Source organism: Ixodes scapularis, unplaced genomic scaffold (assembly GCF_016920785.2).
Source record: "Ixodes scapularis isolate PalLabHiFi unplaced genomic scaffold, ASM1692078v2 PGA_scaffold13__105_contigs__length_92229423, whole genome shotgun sequence".
Taxonomy (NCBI): Eukaryota; Metazoa; Arthropoda; class Arachnida; order Ixodida; family Ixodidae; genus Ixodes; species Ixodes scapularis.
In genome coordinates, this window is record NW_024609839.1 from 48,274,625 (window position 1) to 48,297,166 (window position 22,542).

General features: G+C 46.0%; 1 protein-coding gene across 1 annotated transcript in view; it reads right to left on the minus strand.

Moving 5' to 3' along the window:
• The window catches only part of LOC8031701, a 27,973-nt gene extending 18,198 nt beyond the window's left edge, over positions 1–9,775 (minus strand). The window contains exons 1-6 of the mRNA XM_029988512.4: positions 9,579–9,775; positions 9,198–9,249; positions 5,861–5,929; positions 5,087–5,155; positions 2,775–2,931; positions 1,140–2,176 (exon numbers count right to left, since the gene is read on the minus strand). Of these exons, the coding sequence (XP_029844372.3) occupies positions 1,140–2,176; positions 2,775–2,931; positions 5,087–5,155; positions 5,861–5,929; positions 9,198–9,249; positions 9,579–9,606 (1,412 nt within the window). The 5' untranslated portion in view covers positions 9,607–9,775. The remainder of the gene's footprint in view (positions 1–1,139; positions 2,177–2,774; positions 2,932–5,086; positions 5,156–5,860; positions 5,930–9,197; positions 9,250–9,578) is intronic.
• Between the last annotated feature and the right edge of the window lie 12,767 nt (positions 9,776–22,542).

Here is a 22,542-nt window from a genome sequence, read left to right on the forward strand (position 1 = left end):
GCACTGTGAGGATACTTTTCCACGGGCTCAATCCCACTTGTATATTCCTAAATATTCGGGTTTGTCCAGTATGGATTAAACGAGCACTTTCTTGCCGCCGACATCGTCAGTGAAGAGGCCACTTTCGGAAACACTATGAAAACACGACGCTCAACCACACACGTCAATAACCGAATGGCAGTATGTCCGCCAGACGCACACTTTCGGACAGGATTGGGGTCTGAGACTTTTCCATTTGTTACTAAATCTAGTAGCGCTAACTGGATTTGGCCTAGTGTTGCGTCCTCAATCCAATCCAAAGCTTGGACTTGATTTGTCGGCTGTTCCCTTTCCATCGGGTAGCACACTCTAGATCGGGTGAGCAGAGCCCGTGCTTTGCTCTAAGCAGGATTTATTGCCTATCTTTCTGCCCCCAAATCCTTAAGTATTTGCTCAGGGCACTCGATGGCGTTTCCGGCTCATTTTCCCTCACTGGGCTCGCTTTTTAACAATATCCCTGACAATTCACTGATTTTTCCCGGTAATTAAAATTTCCCTGACAATTCCCGGTTTTCCCGGCCGCCAGACACCCTCACAAATTTGAAATGGCATTTGCAAAATCCCGTGGACAGTTTATTGACACAACATTCTGAAAAAGGTGTATTCCAGTCACATATAGTTCTAGGGAAAAGCGAATACCTACTATATGCATCGATATGATATTTCGGGAGTCTAAATTGGTGCTTATGATTACATCTTAGTTCTTTTAAGTTGCGCCCACTCCGCCTCGGATTAAAGTTTTGGCGTGGCACTGCGACCATCGTAACAGTCACGTTTGCATCCGTAATGGGCACTGTATGCGGCTTGACACAAAAACTTCCATTTGGTGGCACACAAGTTCTGGAATCGTGGACGTGAACAAAAGTGCTACCAAGAAAGGTGTACCCGTTACAACCCTACATGCTTTCTGCTCCAAGAAGCTTCCAGTATACAACCTTGCATTTGCTCCATTGAAAGTTAGTTTACTCGTCATCTTCACAAGACTTGCTTTTGATTTTAGGTGGGCTATCTCGCAGTTTTACGGTAGGCATTTTCCTAGATTAAACCATTTGGGAGCCCTTGAGATAGGCTTCCGTTGCAAGCAAGTACATCAAACTCACCTAATCGTGCGCCCCCTCCGCGGCGTCTTGGGCAGCCTCTTTGGCGTGCTGTCCTGCGTCCCAGTCACCGAGAAAGACACAGACTTCTTGAACGACGTGCTGCCCCTCGTGCTTTTGCGCAGGCACGACGGGGTGCCCGTCGGAGCTCCCCTCCGCTCGCGTATATTCGCCGCCGGCGCCGGAGACGCCACCTTGTCTTCGTCCTCTAGCGTGAACGTGCCGTCGAGATCGTCTCCCAAACCATCCCCGGAGTCGGTCAGGTCTCGAATGTCCTGCGTTGTCTCGGCGGCCGTCTTGAACGAGTCGCCGGATAGCTCGCCGGAGGAAATTGTCTGCAACGGCGTCCTTTTGTTGCGCAGCCGGTCACGCGGCGTCATCTCGACCAGCTTCCGCGCCGCTCCGCACGCAGGTTGGAACGGCGTGTTCCCTGCGGAGCCCACGTTGGTAAACATGCTCGAGTCCGCAGCAGAATGCTTATGCTTCTGCGACTCCGGCGTCCTACACAGCGTCGTCAGCACGTCTGTCGACTGTTTGTCGGTCGCGCCAACAAGCGGAAATTCATCCAAAAGAATGGCAGGCGTCGGCTCAACTTTGGCCGGATTCTTTTCGACCTCCTCGACGGCGGCGAACGAGCTTGATGAACGGTCCTTCTTGGCGCTTTTCACGAAGATGCTCCTCCCCGCATTCTTTTTTCCAACTGACTTGCGCTCCGGTTCGGCACGGCTTCTGGCTGCAGGCTTGGGCTTGAATTGGCTTGCCTGCTGCAGTCGTTTCAGTGGCGGGCTCCTTTTTCCAGTCGCCAGATGAGATTTCGTTGTGACCGCTTGTGATTTGGATGACAGAGCGTGCCGCTTGGGTGCTGCTGAGGAAGACAGCTCAAGTGAGCCGAGAACTCGAGGTTTGTTGTTCTTTGCTGTGCTTCGTTGCAGGGACGTCGCTCCGACTCCCTTGGTTTCGTTGTCGGCCGTTTTCACCGGAACGTGTCGGGCTTTGACCGGAATAACCTTGGCGGATAACTCTTGTGGTTTCGCTGTCACCTGTTAGAAAAACCAATGTCAGTCACATTGCAGATGATTACAGCTGATCTGGAGCTAACTAAAGGTGATTGTAAAGCCATGTTTCAAAACCCCCGACACTAGAGAAAAAGTAGAGCATATATGGTCTCACAAATCAATAACGGTATAAGGAAAAGCTCTCACTACTCAAGCATGCATGCAGTGTAGAAATCTGGGACTTCAGGCAGTATTCACCAGATGCCGTCTTTGAGTGCACCGTTCAAAGCACAGGCTCAGGTGGTGTAGAACAAGCTTGCACTTACAGGCTGCTAAGACAGCAATCTCAGGTGGTGTAGAATGTACATTGCAAAAGCACCGTGGAAGCTTGCAGTCGGCACTTGCCCAGCGTCCACGGACTCGGCTATGGCCACCAGTTAGCATGCCATATGCAGTCATGCTAGTGCCCTTTAGTAATGTCGAATGGAATGCGAGTAAGAGCGGAAGGTTCCGAAAATAAGATACAGCTTCCAAACGAAACTCTGCACTTAGTATGCAGGAATCTGGTAGATGGACGAATGATATTGGCTATGCCCTTTGTATCGGGCAGTAGCTTGCGCCACCTATAGTCTCGATATCTCACCTTAGTTGCCAGCTTGTTTTGCTGAAGCGGCTTAGTTGTGGTTGAGGGACGAGCAGCAGTTGCTTGATTTTTCTGGACAGGCAGTCCAGTTTTCACCTTGGTCGGGACGCGCGGTGGCAGCATAGGCTTTTTGGAAACGGTGTCCAAGCGTGTGGTGCTGTTGAGTGACATTGTTTTACTGTTAACTATGCGGGAACTATTTCAAGTGGTATGCATACTGTTATGCTGAACCATTCTGTAAAGAAGGTGTTATCCTACTTCATAGTTATAAGTATTTTTGACCAGTTAATTCTAAACGAACAGACGACAGGAGTTGACTTTTGATGGTTTGCTTTAGGAAATCTAAGCTCCAAAACTCAGATATGCCTAAGTGCTTTTTTTCTTTTTCTATCACTTATGGTAAGTTACAATCAAGAATGGCATAACTTTGTAAGACGATATTCGCCGAAAAATATGCTGGCACGGCACAGGTGATCAGTCAAACAAGTCTAGATAATCAACCACACAGCTTAAAAAAATTACAAGATATTATCGCACTCAGCGATAAGCTCTTAGAGGCAGGCACTGACAGGTAAAAATCATATATTTTTTTTTTTTTTTTACCATCCAAAACAATTCAAGATGATGCCTGGACATTACCCTCAAAATTTAAAACTTGGTAACTCAGTACTGTTTGTGAAGTAAATACACAATCTCCCAAAGGCCGAATTTGAAATTCCTGCGCGATCTGCGCCGGTGCAGTGACATCAAAGATTGAGTCGTCCTGCAATCAACTGCTCTTCTCCGCAGGGTGTTGGAACGAAATGTTTTTCGTTCCGTTTTCATTTTCGTTCCATACGAAAAATTTCCGTTCCGTTTCCGCTCCGGAACGAAAAAATAATGCTCCGTAACGGTTCGTAACGGTTTCTTTCTATAAAAAAAAAAAAATAAATAAAATCCCAACAAAAATTAAAAGGAACGTAACGTTTATTTTTACACAAAAATAGATAATTCAGGCGCTCCAGAGGAATCCGCGGAAACGACATTGCTTCTGAGATCATGTTCATAGCCTTGAGAATGAGATCATGATCAAGGCACCGAGCATGATCTCAGAAGCAGCACGTCATCAAGTGTGCTCGGTGAAAGGCAGGACCTCTGGTCCGATTAAAATAAATTTCAGCGCCAAGAAGGCCCTGAAGGCCCATAGGGATGAAGAAGTGCACTTTTGCAACAAAGTGTCAGACTGCCGTATCCGTAGAAAAACAAAAGATGGATTTCTACAACGCCGGGTCAAAAACTTCCCGCGCTTGCCGTGATCTGTCGTCTGTCTGTGTCGTCCGAAGAAAGCATGGAGGGAGAGGGCGCAAGTGCCAAGGAGTGCATTGCGAGCGTGTGGAGGCGTCGCGCCACCGCGCTCTCATTGGTGGGAAGCAATGGCGCCTTGAGTCATGTTTTTTGTTTCTCGTTGTATATTTTGTCTGTTTTTGCTATGCTTGTTCGCCCGGAGTTTAGACGCGGGAGCGATGGCTTGCTTGTCTTCTCTTTAATTATGGTACAAACCAACGGCAGTCTCTTCGCTGCGTGAAACGAATTACTGAAATACCTGATATTTTCCCTTGAACCGAAAACCGATAAGTAAATTTTTCGGTTTCACTCCGGAACAAAATAATAAATAACGTTTCGATTACGTTTCCGTTCCGCCAAAAAAATATCGTTTTTTTCGTTTTTCGTTTTTGGTTTTCGTTTTGTTCCGATACCCTGCTTCTCCGCGCCTGCCGCCTATCGCTGTGAGCAGACGACGCTTCACTTGCGAGCGCTGTCCCCCTCCCCCTCCGGCTTTTGGCGGCTATTTGCAGTTTTGTGGACCTAGGATAGATGGCGCCACTAAAACTCTGTATAATAAAAGTTTTGTCGAGGATACCAGGGTTTTGACGCATTTATATTTATGTTGGAACAACACGATTTATAGAAAAGTTACCTTTTATCGAGCAGGTATTTGCACAACTTGCTACCCTTTTTACAACTCCCAAGTGACGTCACGCCGCTTGTTTCTCATGGCCGCAGGTCGGGAAATATTCTAAGTTTTGCCTTGCTATTACGCGGCCGAATCGCAACATTTCGATGAAAGGAGGTGTGTTTTCTGCCATTTGTGACATAGTGAACAATATTAAAAGCAGAAAATGCCAATTCTTTTAACGTTAAAATCTTTGCACAGCTCCTTTAAACACCACCTAGTGGCTTAGTGAGCGAAAATATTAACTGCATTTAGTGGTGACTAACCGAAAACCCAAAGTATGAAGGATTCATGCCAGGAGTAGAGAAACTGTACGCACCGGACTGATCGGCATTCCGCCTCCGCCGGCTGGAGACGAGGTTTCTTTGACGGCGGAGCACCCGTGGCACTGATGGAGCGAAGAGACGAGAATGAGATCGGCGAGAAATGGCGAGACACCATTATGAGGGACACATGGCTAGAAAAATTTTCCAACTTTCAGCAATGGTGGCACCGCAGTACGACAATCGTGCCCCCCAGTTTGTGACAGACTTCGCGCAAAGACGCTTTCTTACACCTACCTGGTGCAGAAAGACAACAAATGTGAGGCTCAGAAATCACTCCCATTTGACAAATTTAAGTATGCGTCAGAGACCTAATCTTGTATGGTTGTTCAACGTCGATTATCCGAACGACGGTCATTTTGGTATTCGCTGCAGTCTTTTGCAGGTGAAGAAAAGCGAAACAAGCTCCTCCCAGAAAGCACTCCGCTCACCGCAATTGGTTGTTTCCTCCTCCCCCTCGCCTCATCCACAGCATTCTCTCCACTAAAGTGGAAAGAGCAGAGGGCTTTGTGCGAGTAGCTCGTCCCGCTACTCTTAACCTGCAAGACTACAATGCAATCCACTTATAACAATACCACGTACAATGATCAGTTTCTAAAATTCCTTGACTAGAAACGATTGGTTTCTAGTCCAGATACAATGATGATCAGTTACGACGATTGAATTTACGGATTTTTTTTCATTATCGTTATAGGTTGAATGCACTGTATAGCTTTCCCCCCCAATAGGTCAAAAAAGCTGTAAATTTCGACAGAAAACCGTTACTGCACCTGCTGTGGTCCGCAGTCTGCTGGCGTGGGGTGGAAAAGCTGGCTCTGACGGAAGTGTTCTTCTCTCGTCTGCGGGAACAACATGTAATGAAAACGAAATTAAAAAAACAAAACAAGGAGCAAGTATGAAATTGCCTTAAATAAGTCAGTCTATTGCTAAACAGCTTTTTCAAGCTCTTTTCTGGAAGCGAAATAACAGATTACAAAGGACTTTGTATTAAACAGAAAGCAGTGGTGTACAAGCAGGTTGCCTTTGGCCTAATTCAGCATAACCAACATATTGTCAGTTTGGTCTGCAAACAAACGACGGGGGGGGGGGGGGGGGGGGGGGAAAGGGGGTCAATGGTGCACAAACAACAATGATTGTGCTGGCTGACGCATCAGTTCCTTCCCATTAGGTGAAGTCTTTATAGCAAGCTAGGGGACATCGGGCCCCTGGAGGTCACAGCTGTCAGGTCCTGGACGACTGGACCGGTTCATGAGAGTATGTCGTGGGCTCGGTCTGTGTTCCAAGGCCAACGGATTCCTGAGAAATGGTGGTGGTTGCATTCCCCTGAAGTCTTGCTTTCTACCCAGAAAAGTCACCCGCCACACTTTGATCTGCCAGCTGTGGTGCTGTCTCTGCCGTTTGAGTTGTCTTCCCGATATGGTCCAAATGGAGTCATCTTGCCATTGAAACACTTTATGAGCCAGGTATGTGGACCAAGACGACACAAGTTCTCGCCGTGAATCCAGTCTGGCTTCGTCGGGAATTGTCGGACAAGTACACTCTCTCCCTTTGAAAAGTGCCCAGACTTCAGTACTGGTCTCAAGCTTCAGCAGATCAAGGAAACTGGGCACTTCTCGGCCGAACATTGCCTTTGCAGGTGTCATTCTTGTTGTATTGTGAAGAGTGGAATGTTGTCGAATAGGAAACGGGCAATTTGCCACTCTCTGCTCCCAGCTGCATCGTTGATGAGAGCCCTCTTGAGCTCTGCGACATAGCGTTCAGTCTGTCCCTTTGTCGCCAGATGGTCTGCTGCTGCTGTTACAGTATGCACTCCGTTCGATCTGTAGAGATCCTCGAGACGAACGCAGCTCCATTGTTGAATACCACCTTTCGGGGTATGACGAACGTAACAAAGAGTCTTCGTAGCACATCGATGACAGCTGCAGACGTTGCTTGCGACACATGACGTTCCTCAACCCACTTTTCGTATGCATCTACTACAACAAGGTAGGTGAGTCCGTGTGCTGGTCCCGCAGCATTATGTCTAAGGGCAGCACTGTCGGGTTCGACGCTTGTTCTGTGCTCGGCTCGAAACTGCCGTCAACTGCTAGCTTCTTCAATGCTGTAGCAACAAAGGCGCTGACCGTTTCCCCGCTCTTTCAATCGCGACATTAGAAACGCGCCCTGCAATACAGTTCAGACAGCTGAGGGTCGAAGTGGGCCTTCCGCAGTTGAACGATATCGTCAAAGGTTACTTGACTATACTTGGCGACAACTTTTCTTGGCAATGCAGTAGAGGGTACAGGCACGTGTTCCCTATCCAATTTTGAGCGCTGGATAAGGCTGTGCGCGGGCTCTCGTCAACTTCGACTGTATTGCCAAGAAAAGTTGTCGCCGAGCATAGGCTGTTTCGGTTACACAAGTGCGCAAACTTTGTCTTACATCTCATTCCCGCACTACATGAGTAAACGGGCACATTTCTTGGAAGCATTCTTGACCTTATCTGCCTCCAGGAAGAACTGTAGCCGCCCGTAACAAGACATCCATAAGCTTGTACTGCGGTTGAATTCCGATATTCAACAACCTTTGACGTAGTAGCCATGGTGCAGCGGCATGGTGGAGTGGCACATAGCAACGTAGCACTGGCGATCACTTGTTACCAAGGCATTTCTGACTGCAGCATTCTGTGAGGACGATCTGCGTTGAGTTATTCACAACTTTGTAGACAATTGTCATGCCCAGAAAAACAGGCAGTCTTTGGACTTATGTAGCACTGCCAGCATTGCATCAATTCAATCTGCAAACAAAGGATGCCCCCCCTCTCCGGTCCAACGGTGCACAAACGATGATGATAGCGCTGGCCAACACATTGATATGCAGAGTTGAAATCAATGTACTAAGGGAGCCTCCCATGCCACAAAATGTGCAGAATAAACACCGAGTCGTCTCATTGGGAGATGATGAAAGCATGATTGAGGAAGGCAGATATCCATGTCGTAACAAATTTGTTTTTAGTGCAAGGACACGGCAATATACGCTTCTGTGACATCCAGATGAGAGTATAGGTGCCTGTGTTCACCGTGTACCACCATTTAACTACTATAAAATACCGCAAAAGTGGCCATAATTAATGTGTCCCACATTTGGGAATACTGCAAATTATATATTAAGCACCCAATTTGATCGAACAAGCGCCCATGTCTTGATTAATCCAGTTTACAGTGAAAGTGGGGTGGGTGCTCCTCCGGTATTGTATGGTATACTTGTACTACTAACGTGTGACCATATTTTAAAGCCCAGGCTAAAGTAAAAAAAAAAAAAAGCAAAAAAGAGCTGACAACACAATAAAGTCTCTAAGGCATCTGGGTTCACTGCCAGTTAGTACAGGTCAGCAAGCACAGTCCGGACATGCACTGGCATGTTGCTTTTGCATGTTTGTTCGTGTCCAAGCGTTATTTTATGCTGTGCGTTTTTTTCCCCTCTTCATCCCAGGGTTTAAATTAATTTTCTTTTTTTTACGACCTCGCCTGCGTATCACTTCATTCCATAATAAACAACCTGATGACGGCGGGACATTATATGAAACACAGACCAGATAGGTTTGCATACTTTCCAAACCTGTCTCCGGTTACCTGTTTACTGTGTTCACGACTAGCAAAGTGACCCGTTTTATATCGTGGGTCCCAGCATGTTATGCGGGCACGGGTTCTTCTACGACAGGGGTTTCCAAACTTTTCAACTAAGGGGCCAGTGTAGCAATTTGTTGCGTCTGGAACGACGGGAAAGAAATGAGTAATTATAAACGAAGAAAAACTAAGTAAATAAACCTAGATAAGCGTTTAAACACAAATATGAATGTTTCAGTAAGTATGAAAAAGAAACTCGAGGTGGGTGAATGAATATACTTCAAGTTGGAAGCTTAATATTTGGCTAATGATGACGTTACACAACACTTGTGACCAAGAAAGCTCGCCAGGCATAAATCAACGAGCTGGGAACTTGGGCACATTCCCGCAGTACAACTGAACCGATTCCACTTGCAGACTAAACAATGCAACAATCAAAACATCTCCGGTGTTTTGTGCGATTTGTTTTGATTACAGTAACGAAAACCAACGGAACACTCACAATTGTTCGGCATACTGCCGTCGGCGCTCCCACGCCGACAGTTGAGCACTTCCTACGATTAAAAAAAGGAAATTGAACGATAAGTTGAAAGATCAAAATGGTAATCCGTACGATAAGAGTGGCAAGGTAAAGGCATCATTAAAGACCGCTCAAGACATTTTGGCGGGACGTAGCTGTTTGCAAGTCACATAACATCAATACAATTGCGGTATATCATCTCACGCGCTGTTACGATTATTTACAGTGTACTTAAACACAGCCTAGGTGCAATTCAGGAAGTGTTTACGTAGGACTAATGGTTGAATGGAGTTTATTTTGTCATTTGAATTAGCCCTCACACGGTTTCGCTCCCACGTAAAAATAAAGGTCGTGAAAGCTTACCAGTTTCCGTGTTCGGATGCGTCGCCATCGCTGCACTGCCACAGCTAACCTCCAAATTTAACACTTTCACTTGCTGTTTGATAATTACTATCAATCGGTAATGTTGAAACGATACGGTGCAGTAATCAAATCTCGCCCGAAGTAGTCTGAGAATTCAAAATACTCGCAACGAAAACGATGGCGCCTCCGGTCACTCTGATTGGCTAACCGTTCCACAGCTCCCATTGGCTGCGCGAGAACTCTCGATTCCAGGAAGCTCAATGTGCTAGCAGACGACGCGTTGTGCGGGGAAACCAACCTCTATCGCCAAAGCTTCGGAACCGCTTGTTCGAAATGGACGCGAAATCGCGTTTTCGTATTTTTATCGTTGCATTTGGCGCCTTAGGCGGGTTATGTCAACCAGTTCAAGAACACTGCTACGCTTTAAGAAGAATAGTTTCAAGACTAAGACACCCCATTACCGTACTTCCTGTACCGAGAAGTGATACCCATGTTCTCGTCGGAGAGCATCGGGGAATCATCTTGACTCTGTCGCTTGCGCAACCAAATGCAAACCACCGCAGGGTAGTTTTAAATATTACGGACCGAGTTTTAACCAGCAATGAACCAGCGGATGAGCGCGGCCTGCTCAGTTTCGCTTTAGACCCTGGTTTTCCGTCCCGAAGAAGTATCTTCGTCTGCTACAGTGCACCGTCCAATGATAGCAGCGTAGACCACGAGACCAAAGTATCAAGATTTTCCCTGAGCGACGGAGATGGAGACTCAATTCAGGTAAGCAATATCCCTTTCGTCAAAACAACAACAACAATTAAAACACATTTTGGGCTAAACTGCTCAATATTCAATCTTTCAAGAAAAGCTGCACCGTTCATTTTTTTCTCTCTCTATGAAACGCCTAGGGTAGGACATTATTACGGTTAGCCATAAAAACACAAGTCGCGAATGTCGCTCCTGAAAAAAGAAATATATGCGGATATCTATGAAACGATTACTAAATGAGTACAGCCAGCTGGGGCCGGCCTCACACCATGAAGCGCCCTTCGCGAGCTCCTGCCATGGCGCCCCCCCCCCCCCCCCCCTTTTTTTTCCTGATATCTACATACACGTAGAATATCGCGTTGTAAGTAAAAGTATAGTGGCCCAACACGAGAATTTTGTCAGACGAGGTTCTCGTCTGACAAAATTCTCGTGTTGGGTCCGCCCCCTACATGCTCGATCGCCGTTTGTTTTTGGAATGCGGTTCACATTCCAAGATGCGAACTTGACAGCGCACACTACGGAATGCGCTGGCAAGGTATTTGTTTAAGCAACATACCACCATCCACCTCGCCACGGCAAATCGCCAGATTGGTTGATGTATGGAGGGAAACATAGGCGTAGACTACGGGGGAGCATCGGGGCTCGTGCCCCCCCCCCCCCCCCCCCTTATAAGATCCGGGGGGGGGGGGGGGGCAGAGCCCTCCCCCTCCGGGGCCATGATCCTTACCGAGACGCGCTGTTTACGTGCCATGTAACGAGTTTCTAGTAGTGGCATGTAAACAAAATAACGCACACAGCGACGGACACATGGCGATGTACAGGGTGTCACAAAAGAAAATTTACACGGTATTTTTTACCGCAAAAATAAACTAGGCATCGCCGAACGCTCATTCTCCGCCCAAAGGCAGAGCTAGAGGTCACAACCAGATGCCAAAGTTTCAGCCCGATCCGATAACTTAATCAAAAGTTATAAGTCATTATCTGAAAATTTCAATGGGAAAATGGAGCCCATTTTTGCCCGTTTTCGGTTTCTGGTGCCATAGAGCCCCATGTGTTCGAAAACTCCGTCGGCCGCCATTTTCCCATTGAAATTTTCAGAAAATAACTTATAACTTTTGATTAAGTCATCAGATCGGGCTGAAACTTTGGCATCTGGTTGTGACCTTTAGCTCTACTTTGGGCGGAAAATGAGCGTTCGGCGATGCCTAGTTTATTTTTGCGGTAAAAAAGACCGTGTAAATTTTCTTTTGTGACACCTGTACATACGTGTACAATGGACCCCCTAAAATAGACTACTGATTATTGCCGGTGTAAAGAAAAATTGCGCAGAAAAGTACCCCCTCCACCCCCCCCCCCCCCCCCCTCCCTCCCGCCCCGGGAAAATGGAAAGTCTACGCCACTGGAAGAAAACTTCCATCAGCTTTGGAACGACTAAAATGTGTTGTGCTTGAAAAACCTGTAAGGACGGCCGATTCGACCAGTGGTCTGCTCACCGACGCGATGTAACAAAAAGGTCTATGAAGATTCCCTGATAAAAAAAAAGTAAAACGGCGCCCCCCTATCAGGGAGTTTACGTAGACCGCGTTCCCCCTTCCGCTAAGCCCTCCGCAACGAAGAAGCCACTACTGCGCCTGCGCGCCGATGACCTTGACTGTAGAGCTCCGGATATCGTAGCGGGTTGAGGGGAGCTTTGCGGAACGGAGCAAACGATCTACAAAAACTTCCTATTGATGGCGCCCTGGGCGACCGCCGAGGTCGCCCACCCCTGGGCCCTGGACTGAGTCCCCCAGAGCACACATGGTGAAGCTCTCTTTCTTTTAAAGCATGAAGTGCTTTTTAACGCTACATCCAAATTCCAAAATTTTGCCATTCCGTCCGTCCGTCTGTCCGTCCTTGCATTTCCCGCTAAATTTAGCGGGGAAATCGATGTCACGTGGCCCATACACGAATTCAGTTTCCCCGCTAAATTTAGCGGAAAAAATGACGTCATATGACCTATACCTCAATTCGCGTTCCCCACTAGATTTGACGGGAAAGTTTCGTCACGTGATCTATGCACCTTAGGGAAGTTGACGGCACGTGACCTATTCGTCAACTCAGTTTTCCCGCTAAATTTAGCGGAAAAATTCACGTCTTGTGGCCAAAACATCAATTCAGTTTCACCGTTAAATTTAGCACGAAACTGATGTCACGTGACCTATGCACCGATTCAGTTGACCACCAGATTTAGCGGTAAAATTCACGTCCTGTAACCTAAACATGAATCCCGTTTTCCCGCTAAACTTAGCGGAAGAAATTGACGTCACGTGACCTGACGTTACCTATGCAACCATTCAGTTTCCCGCTAAATTTAAAGGGAAAATATACGTCAGGCGAGACTTCTTATATTGCATTTCATGCATTGGTAGGTTTTGGAAGGTAAAGGTCGGTGCCATTAAAAAATACACTATTTTCCCATGAATTTTAGCTACAAGTCACAACCTTCTAGGGTTTTGCTCAGAGTAATGTAATAACAAATAAGAAAATCACAAAACACACACACACACACACACACACACACACACACACACACACACACACACACACACACACACAAAAAAAAAAAAAAAAAAAAAAAAAACGTTGCATGTTTTATTACGTGCTGCTGAATACTTCTTCCGCCAGCTTCGATAATCATTCGTTCCCGTTATTTATGTCTGATAGGAGCGCTCATGGCCGTTATATGGTCCTCCTACAGCGATTATCAACCTGAGTTGAAATGGTCGTTATTGCTCGTATATTTTTCTTGTCCTGTTCTTTCACTCGTTATTTCAAAACACAGAAAAAAACTAAAATGCCCCTTCTAAGTTTAAGAATATAAAAACGACGTTGCAGCAAAAGTTAATATTTTCAGGGATGTTTTGATACATACAGAAAGTATGGCAATACGTAAGATAACAATAACAAAAATTTCTGGTGGACAAACATTTGGATATTTAAATGTATTCAAAGATCTAAGTCACATTATTCCTAATAGGGTCTAGAAATCAGAAGAACGACATATTTGGTACTTGATTATTTTTCTTTTTTTCTTCTGTGAGTTGATGTGGTCGTGGACGCATAATTTTGTTCAGTGCTTTGAGGAAGGAAAAACTATCGCATATTTGAATCCCGGTAAAGAGTCCGACAAATGATGTGTGATTTTCTTAGCTCCGACTGTGCAACTGAGTACACCGAGTGTTCCGCGGTACGAACCTGACGTCACACGGCACATGATACCAGTGTTGCCGTCCCTTCGAGCCCGGCAGTTTTGGTTTCGCGGTAAGACCCGAAGCAGAAGTTTGAACTTAGATGCCTACAAAACTGTACACAATCTGAATACTGCTCGTTTTCCTTATTTTTTTCTTCTGCGATTTCTATTGTTGGGAGAGAAGAGAGCTAATGACTGTTCAGTAGGCTATGAACGCCCCAAAATATCAATTCTAAACGGGATTTCCTAAAAGTCGACCTCAGTAAACTCTGCGAGGATGTGTATCTCCATATACAGTGGCTCCGCGTCGCGTCTGTCACGCGCGGCTCCTTCGATGGCCATTGGGTGCCTCCTTATTCCGGCCGATCGCGCAGAGATAACAAGGTCGTGCCGACGACGGCCATAATTTACCCGTCGGACTTGCGACGCTCTTCATCGTGTCAGCGGGCTCATCATGCAGACGGGGGTGGAGTGCGGTCTCGTTGCTTGAGGATGATGATGATGATTAACTCTATTTTTAATAGGGTGGCGCCATGGCCTCGTTCGGGGAAGGGGAACATAGTTAGGAAAAGTTTACATTCGGCGGTGAACTCCTGTCGAGCGCGCGAACTCCCATAGGGAGAGTAGCGTCTCCCTGGCCCGTGCCTCGTGAACCGGTGTGATACAGGCCTCTAAAGTGTCGATGTGAGGCCCCAGGTGTTCGGCTCTTTTGTCTCGCAAGCCGGCACAATCCCAGAGGAGGTGTCGGATCGTCGGGCTTACGCCGGCAGTGCACGTAGTGCAGACGACAAGTGCAGCGGGCTCGGACCCTTCCGATGGCGCTTGGTCGGGTGGGCGGCCCCTCCGTGGTTTGTAGCTACGCCACCAGACCCTTTTCCGAAGAAATTTTTCCACACCGGTAAAAAGGAAAGCCTACGAGAGCGTAGTGATCGTTCCGTGTAAGAAAAAAAAAAGTTGTAAATAATATTTATAAAAAATAGTTATGCACACGCCAAGTTCCCGTAAAAATAGAATTCGTTCACAGTCGAGTGATCAAGTTGGGAGAGTATATAATACTAAAATAATGACGAAACATGCACGAACGAGACAGATATCGACGAGTCCTAGCCACAGTGGCGTAGCAACTTGTTTTTGGGTGGGGGGGGGGGGGGGCAAACCAGACCCCCTCCCCCCCTCCCCCTTCCAGGGCCGGTGTGCGGTGCCCTTAGTGTCCCGGCCAGTGTTTGCCTTGCCCAGTGGCGGCTGTTTCAGGAAAGGGGGGGGGGGGGGGGGGGGGCAAGCACATGCCTTTCCCCCTCCCCTCCCAAACTCTGACAACTGGGGGGGGGGGGGGGGGCAAGCAAGAAATCAGTTACTTTATATGATAGTAATAAAACACACGTAGTTCCCAAGAAGAGTGGTTGTTCGGGCGAGTTGGTTTGACATTTTTTTTTCCTTTACTTTTGTCCTTTTGTTGTCATTGTAACGATGGTTGAGACTATATATATACCGGAACACGTTTTCAATAAAATTCAGTTGAAAGTTGCGCCTTGTTGTGTCCTCTTCTCTACTTTTGTCCTCGTCTTTGTTGCGCACAAGATTGTATAAGTAGTTCCCAAGATTCTAGATTACCAGCCACCAGACTTTTTTTTTTAATTATTTTTATTTATAACTGTCAGTTTTGGAAACGCCCTTTCATTTGACGCTCCCCTTCCGCAGAGGTGGCCGGGCATTTTCCTGCGAAACTGTCAAGATGTCGAGGTGAAGTACAGCATGTGGCTGAAGCTGACCAAGATGGGTCGAATGCGGTGTCACAATGAAACTTTGTCTCGTTTCGAAGCACTGCGTACTGCATATGTTACTCACGGGAACTTTGGTTGAAATGCATAAATCTCGTCAAAATACTGGGTGTATCAAGGAGAGGCCAGGCTCTTTAAATCGACCGCAAAATTCGGTTTCTTAATCTATCGCGCTACGACTTTGTGCAGTACGTGTTGCCCATAGATGGTGCTTTTTTTTTTTTGTAAAATTTGCAAAGAGCGAACTTACCTGAGGAAAAAGTAAAGAAAGATAAATGCTTAGCTCCTATGGAAACGCAGCGAAGCCACCGGTCTTCAAACAACACGGCGCCGTTTCACACGGGAAACAAGAGGTCGCCCATAAACAGTTGCTATCCCAAGTGGTTTAATGGATATCTTTTGGAATCATTTCCCTAGTGAAAATCTTATTTGAATAAGAAATTTCTTGGTCCACTGAGCGCATCTATTCAAATAAGATAATGTGTGAACATATAAGAACCTTCTAAGAATATATGAGAACAATATACGATTATATAATAAGTGACAAGGAACTTATTACCAGTTTCTTATATCATCTTATATGTTCCCATGAGATTCTTATCTGTTTCATCTGATCTTATTTGATGATATGCGCTCATTGGACCAAGACATTTTCTATACTTCAGGCATGTCATATTTTATGGCATGCCCATGTTATTTTTCTTTTATATCGGAACCGTAGGTTCTACCTTACGGTTTCGATACCCGAGGTGATACAATTTAGTGAGGGGCCATGCTCGTCGTGCAAGGCCAACCTCGAGCATGTCACCATCTTGAGGCGCCATAGAAATCAGTTTGCCCGCGAGATGTTGGAGGCCTTGGCCATAGAGGAGAAAGAAGACTAGGGCGTTAGTTCATCATCAGCACAGTGCAAGAAATACATCGTGATAATCAGTCTCCCTATCCAAAAGAGAGAAAACGTTCCTGCGAGGGGGGGATCGGTGGTCGAGTGGGCTAGCGCACACCAGCTCGGAGCACGTGGAGCGAAAGCTCGCGCTGCCGATCCCAGGGATCCTGGGTTCTATCCCCCACCCCTGCCCGTTTCGATCTGGACGAGCGTCGTACCGGCGTGCGGTGGTATATCTCTACTGCGTGGTGCACCCAGGCTAGCGGTTGTACCGCATTGGCTAAATTGCTCATCTAGAGCTGAGACACCAGACGCCCACTGAGGCAGACTAACTTGCGGCTGTGTAAACACACACACAGCAATTTGCTTTGCTTTGTTTCTCGAGGTGACAGTACTTCTAACAATTAGAGAATCGAGGAGGAAGCATAAGCTAGTCGAAAAAGAAGACTCATGAAATGCAGAATACAGACAAAAAAAATGAAGAAGAAATATAGAACAAACAAAGTTTGTCGAAGAGGGAGAAGACTCTCATTAAACAATTGATAGTCCAGCTGTTGAATGCGCATTTAAATTCTTCTCTCATTGGTATGGATGGTTGATATTTGTATGTTCAGTTGGTTTCGCCCAAATACGTATCATCAACTAGCTCAACTTTTCCCCGTCGCATAAACACTTGCGCCACACAAGAAAAAGAGAAGAGACCATTATAATGAAAAAAAAAAAAAAGGTAGGGTTTACGCAGCTGGCAATTTGCGCCCGGCCCAGGTCAGACGACGCAGTTTGTGCTTGGACAGCCGGGGAACGTTGGTTGCATGCAATCAATCACAAGTACAGCAAAGCAATAGATAGATTGGCCAACCAGAAAGAATTCGTCATACCGCGAGCAGTTCTCACCGATAGGTGTATTCTGTTGTGCTTTTGTTTTTTGCTGCCTATAAATGTGCAGTTCCGATTACTTTTTTCCCGCTATATAGACAAACTTTTGTACCTTTATTTTTTTGTGCCTAGATTCCGCCGACATCAACTGATGGGTTGTCGATCTTTTTTCTTTTTTGTTCCTTGAGAAATTTTTGCAGATGGAAGCTCTGACCGTAGATCAATCTGGACTACGAACAGCGCGCTAATGAACGAGGGATCCTTTACTTCTTAATTCGCAGTCCTAAGTTTCACACCAGAGTCAAACAGAATGAAGAAAAAAATAAAAAAACAAATAAAAGTGAAGGTAGAGGCAAGTTATCTTGTAGACGTGCAGAGGAAGAACTGAGACCTTGCAGAAAACCAGTGCAGCCAGTGTTGGACAAAATACTCGATAAAAGTATTTAAGTAAAGTTACTAAATACCTGCTTCATAAAGTATTTAAAATACTACTCAAGTTGCTTTCACTGTAAAGTATCTTGAGTAGGATACAAATACTTAGCAATGTAATTCAATTACTTTTGAAGATACTTCCACGTGGGTTTGTTCCCGCGTGGGTTTCTGGAACATTCGGTGTAGAACTTCCGGCACATAGAACATTCGGAACTCAATCAAACAAGAATTTTCTCGAACTTACGAGAACGCCAAGTTGAAAGAATAAATAAAAGAACATTCCACTGACTGGAATCGAACTTAGACCTGCCGCACGAAAGCCAAGCGTAGTAACCATTCAGCCACGCGCTCGCTCGGCGACGCGCCTGGCAATGTCACTGATATTTGTTACAAACATTTTTGGGGCAGAAATAGCTGAACATCACGTCCTGCGGCGCACCTTAGGCGTATCGTTTAACTACAATCTACATTTTCTATATAGGAAGTTCACTTTAAACGAACTTGGGATACGGATATGAATGAATGGATAACAAAGAGAACCTACATAATAGCCACGGCAATGGTCGCACCTTCTTCAAGTAGGTTGCGTTCAGAAAGGCACTCAACGTTGGGGGACGCTTTGTTGGGATTTTGAGAGGTCATCCAACTTTTAGTTCGTTTCTTGTCCTGTTCTCTGCTTATCTATGTTAGCTTACAGACAGTGTTCGCGAGAGAAATAAGTAACGGACTGACGACAACCGGAAAATAAACAAAAGAAAACCTCGACGTTTTGCCGTAGTGGGGTTAAATATACAGCAAGCAAAACAAAAATGTCTTTCTTTTTGTCCACTTCTCATTTCTTTATTTGTATTTTCTTGAAACTCAAGCCTGCATTGATGTCGTAGGCCCTTTCCGGGTCTGCGTTGCGCCTCAGTGTGACAATCTTTACTTCCGTAAAACCATCCCTTTTGTTTCAGGATTTTTCGGGGGAAACTCTAGGAAACAAAAGGCGCCTTTGGGAAGGCGAGGGGACAACCTCCATTGTACGAACTTTAGGCTGAAATATGAGTCACAATCGGCAAAAAAGCGATGTTTTTTTGGTTTTTTTTTTCGAGCTTACTCAAAGTCAGCTTAGCTAATCGGAACTAGCAAAACGATTTGGTTGCTCGAGAGAATGTTCACGTTTGCTCGTGCCACTCCCACGCCACCTCATACCGGAAAATTCGGAAAATGGCGGAATGTAAAAAATGTATTTGAGATCATGAGTACAAGATACTGAGAAATGTAATTAAAATAGAGTATCAAATACTCTGGACAAAAAGTATTTGCAAGATACTAAGATACTTCAAAAAGTATTTGAAATACAGTATTTTGAGTTGAGTATCTGAGATAGGCTCAAGTCTGCAGAAAACCCATAGGAGGCAACCTCGTACACTTTTTAGAGCGCAGCTCTTAGGCACCTGCTTGCGGCTTGAGCAGCGTCGCTGTCGTCGTCGTCGTCGGCGTTGCCGTCGGCGTAACCGCACGTTGCATTATGGGACGTTCCCATAATGACGTCACACGGCGCCTAAATTTAGCGGAAAAAAATATTCCCGCTAAACTTAGCGGAAAAATTGCCTTTCTAAATTTAGCGGAAAACTTTCCCCGACAAAATTAGCGGAAAAATGTCCACGCTTAGCAAAAAACGTCCCCGCTAAATTTAACAAAAAATTTCCCTGTTAAATTAAGTGGAAAAGTTTCCCCGCAAATTTTAGCGAAAAAAAAAATTCCCCACTAAATTTAGCGGAAATAATTCCCCGCTAAAATTAGCGGGAAATTTAGCAAACATTTTTTGGTAAATGGGGGGGGGGGGGGGGGAGCAGAAGAAGAGAAGGGAAAGGGGAGGGGGGCACACCCTTTCCTCCGTACTCCCCCCTCCTCCTCAGGAGCTGCGCTCTAATTCGGCATTACAGATAATTGTAAACGTCTTTAATTTTTTGTTGATAAAGCTTTATTGGGCTGAATTCTCTGAGATAAGTACTGTATTGGAATACAAAAAAAAAAAAGAAGATATCGGGTGGAAATAAAAAATATTTTCTAGTGCGGACCTCGTGCCTAGATTGTAATTCGTGCCTAGTCCGCACGTGAAAAATTCTTATATACTGTATACCTCACAAATGCCTGCTTTATTACATCACGAACAAGCTTGTGTCGTACATAAATAATTAGTCGTTCATGAGTATTTAAGTATATATTTATAGACTTCGTCAATGACGGAGTATGCATACTCGGTTATCCAAAAATGTGTCCCGTCTCGTCATAATGAATGATCTAGGAAAATAAGAAATCGTTGTATTGTCGCCATCAAAGTTTGAACTCTGATGGCGACAAGATGATAAATGCTGTTTGGAGCACTCGGGTGTTGTCCCACACGGAGGCTTATTGTCGAATTTGAACTTCGGAGGTTAACGGCCACCACCACAATAAGCGACTAAGACTACTCTATCTCTGACAATAACGATGATGATTATCGTAACGGCATTGAATGATGACGCACCGTTTCTCCTACGGCGCAGGCGCTGTCCCACTCGGAGGAAGTGCTGTTGCGCGTGGCACAACCCGGTCAGCGCTACAACGGGGGCCAGCTCCTGTTCGGCCCCGATCGCCTGCTCTACATCAGCACGGGGGACGGCGGAGCGGAGAATCGTAGCCACCGCTTCGACCTGTGAGCATCGGGGCCAATAATGTGTTAGAAGCTCCGCCTCCAGCCCTTTCTCATTGACTTCCGCCAAACTTTGGCTGCGCTGAGCTGGGTCACGAATCGATGCATAACTGGCCCAGTACATATACGTCATTGTTTACAAGCTATGTGGGCTTCCGCAGTGCATTATCACATCGATGCTAAGACCTCGGCTGCCATTCCAGGCAGGTGGGTGTGACCATTAAGAACGAAAAGAAGTTTTGCGCATTGTTCACTCCTCGCGCAAAATAGTTCTTACAATTTTTTGCTGTCGAAGAAAAAAACGATGTTTTCGGTGTTTAAAACGTTTACGTCTCGATAAAATAACTTGAAGTTAATCTACGGGGCAACTACATATATCTTTCTTAATTTAACGCACGAAGGAAAAATTAGTGACGTTCAGCGAGGAGCCGGACTTTTTTTTACTGCGTTTTTTTGGGGGAATACGAGTAAAGAATAATAAAGGCGTGCGAACCTCCTTTTCTTCGTCTACGAAACGTCGTGACAAAAGGCCCCTCTTCAAAATTCAGACTGGCCACTTCGATCACTATCATCACTATCTCGGTGTATGGCATCTGTGCCAACCTAATGACGGACTTCTTTGACGCCAATAGAGGAAGAAGTTGAAGATACTACTACATTACTACCATGCCTATATTGGAGGCCCGTAGTTCGAGTCGTGAGTACAACACAACGCACGAATTGGATACGACGGTTGCGTAAGCGTTCATTTCGAAGTGCGCTTTAATCAATCTCTTGGCACAAGATATAGTCAATCCTGATGTTCAGACCATCGAAACTGAAACAAATCATTAAATAAGTATGAGGTGATTGAAGAACCAAGTGTCGTCTGCCACTGATGCGTATGAAAGTGACGGTGCTCGATTACATACAGTTCCATGAGCGCCATGAATTTGTTGAAAGTGAAACCGCTTCTTGAGTGACCAGGTGGCACTGCATTTTGAAAAGGGCTTATTGGACACGTGCACGATGCCGGGCGTCTTTCGGCGCGTTTTAAATGAACACGAGGCAGCGGTCATGTCCAGTCTGTGCCTGCGCTCGACCTCACTGTGATGACGTCAAAATTCTAGTGAGCAGGCCATGATTATTCTAGGTAATGTCGTCGCGCCAGAGAGACGCCATAGGAAAGAGAGCGACCTTTGGCTAGGGATAAAGATGCGAGCCTTCGTGAAAGAAGACGAGCAATGCTACCGCATTTCGACGTATAGTATAGTTGGCAGTGAAGCTTCGCAGAAACACAGCCTTATAGACGCTTTACACACGCGCCAAATTACAGCCGCCATTGCTGACCTTCTCTTGTCTTACCGAGATGCCAAGCAACTGAAACGGTCGTTGACGATCCTGTACAAAGGCCGATGCTTTAGAAAAGGACACAGTGGAATCTAATATGGCAATAACCTGGCCTGCTATGGTAATGATGAAGTGAAATAAACGAAATAAGAGGAAGCAAAAACTGAAGGTCATTTATGGCGGCGTCCATGCACAGCTGCTGCAAAGCGTCTATAGGTTTTGTTCGTTTTTTTTTTTTTTTTTGTCATTTTGTGTTGCGCATGTGAAGTTAAGTGGTGAATTATAGAGATACCCTTTTCTTTCGTGCATTCACTACATCCGAGCTTTGGGCGCTCCCGAGGTACCATCCTTTGTTTTAAAACTGAACAGCGCCACGAGACGCTGCAGTCCATGATCTGGACGGCCGAACAAAAGGCTGACGACGCTCCTCAATTATACATGGCTCTTTTTAGCGCACCAGCGCGATTCCGGCTTTCGAGGGAGTCGGAACGCGCTCGCCCTGGGGAGATTCTAAAATGACGGTGGATCGTCTGAGCGGATAAGTACAGTGGAAACAACCGCGCTGCTGTCGAAGTGAAACTCGCCTGTATCCCGGTCGCCCCTAAGGTGACAGTGCGGTGAGAGTTACGAGATCGCCAGGCCCATGAACCGCCAAGCGTACATCCCCCGACCCAGGGGGGCTATGTTGCGCTTTTTGCACTCCCAGGAGACTAGGGAGAAGGAAGTGACGTCAACAACGCAGCAAATGCAGATTGGATGTTGATTTTGTTTTCTTCTGTCAACATCCAATCTGCGTTTGCTGTATCGTTGACGTCACTTCCTTCTCCCTAGTCTCCTGGGAGTCCAAAACGTGCAACATAGCCCCCCTGGTCTCGTGGCCCAACGAACACGTGTAGCTTCCACCACACTGTCAACTGAGGGGTGAGCGAAGTAATGGGGATCTGCTTCGGTCTTTGATTAAGGTTGCAGTGGGTCGCCCTTGTTTATTCCGCGTA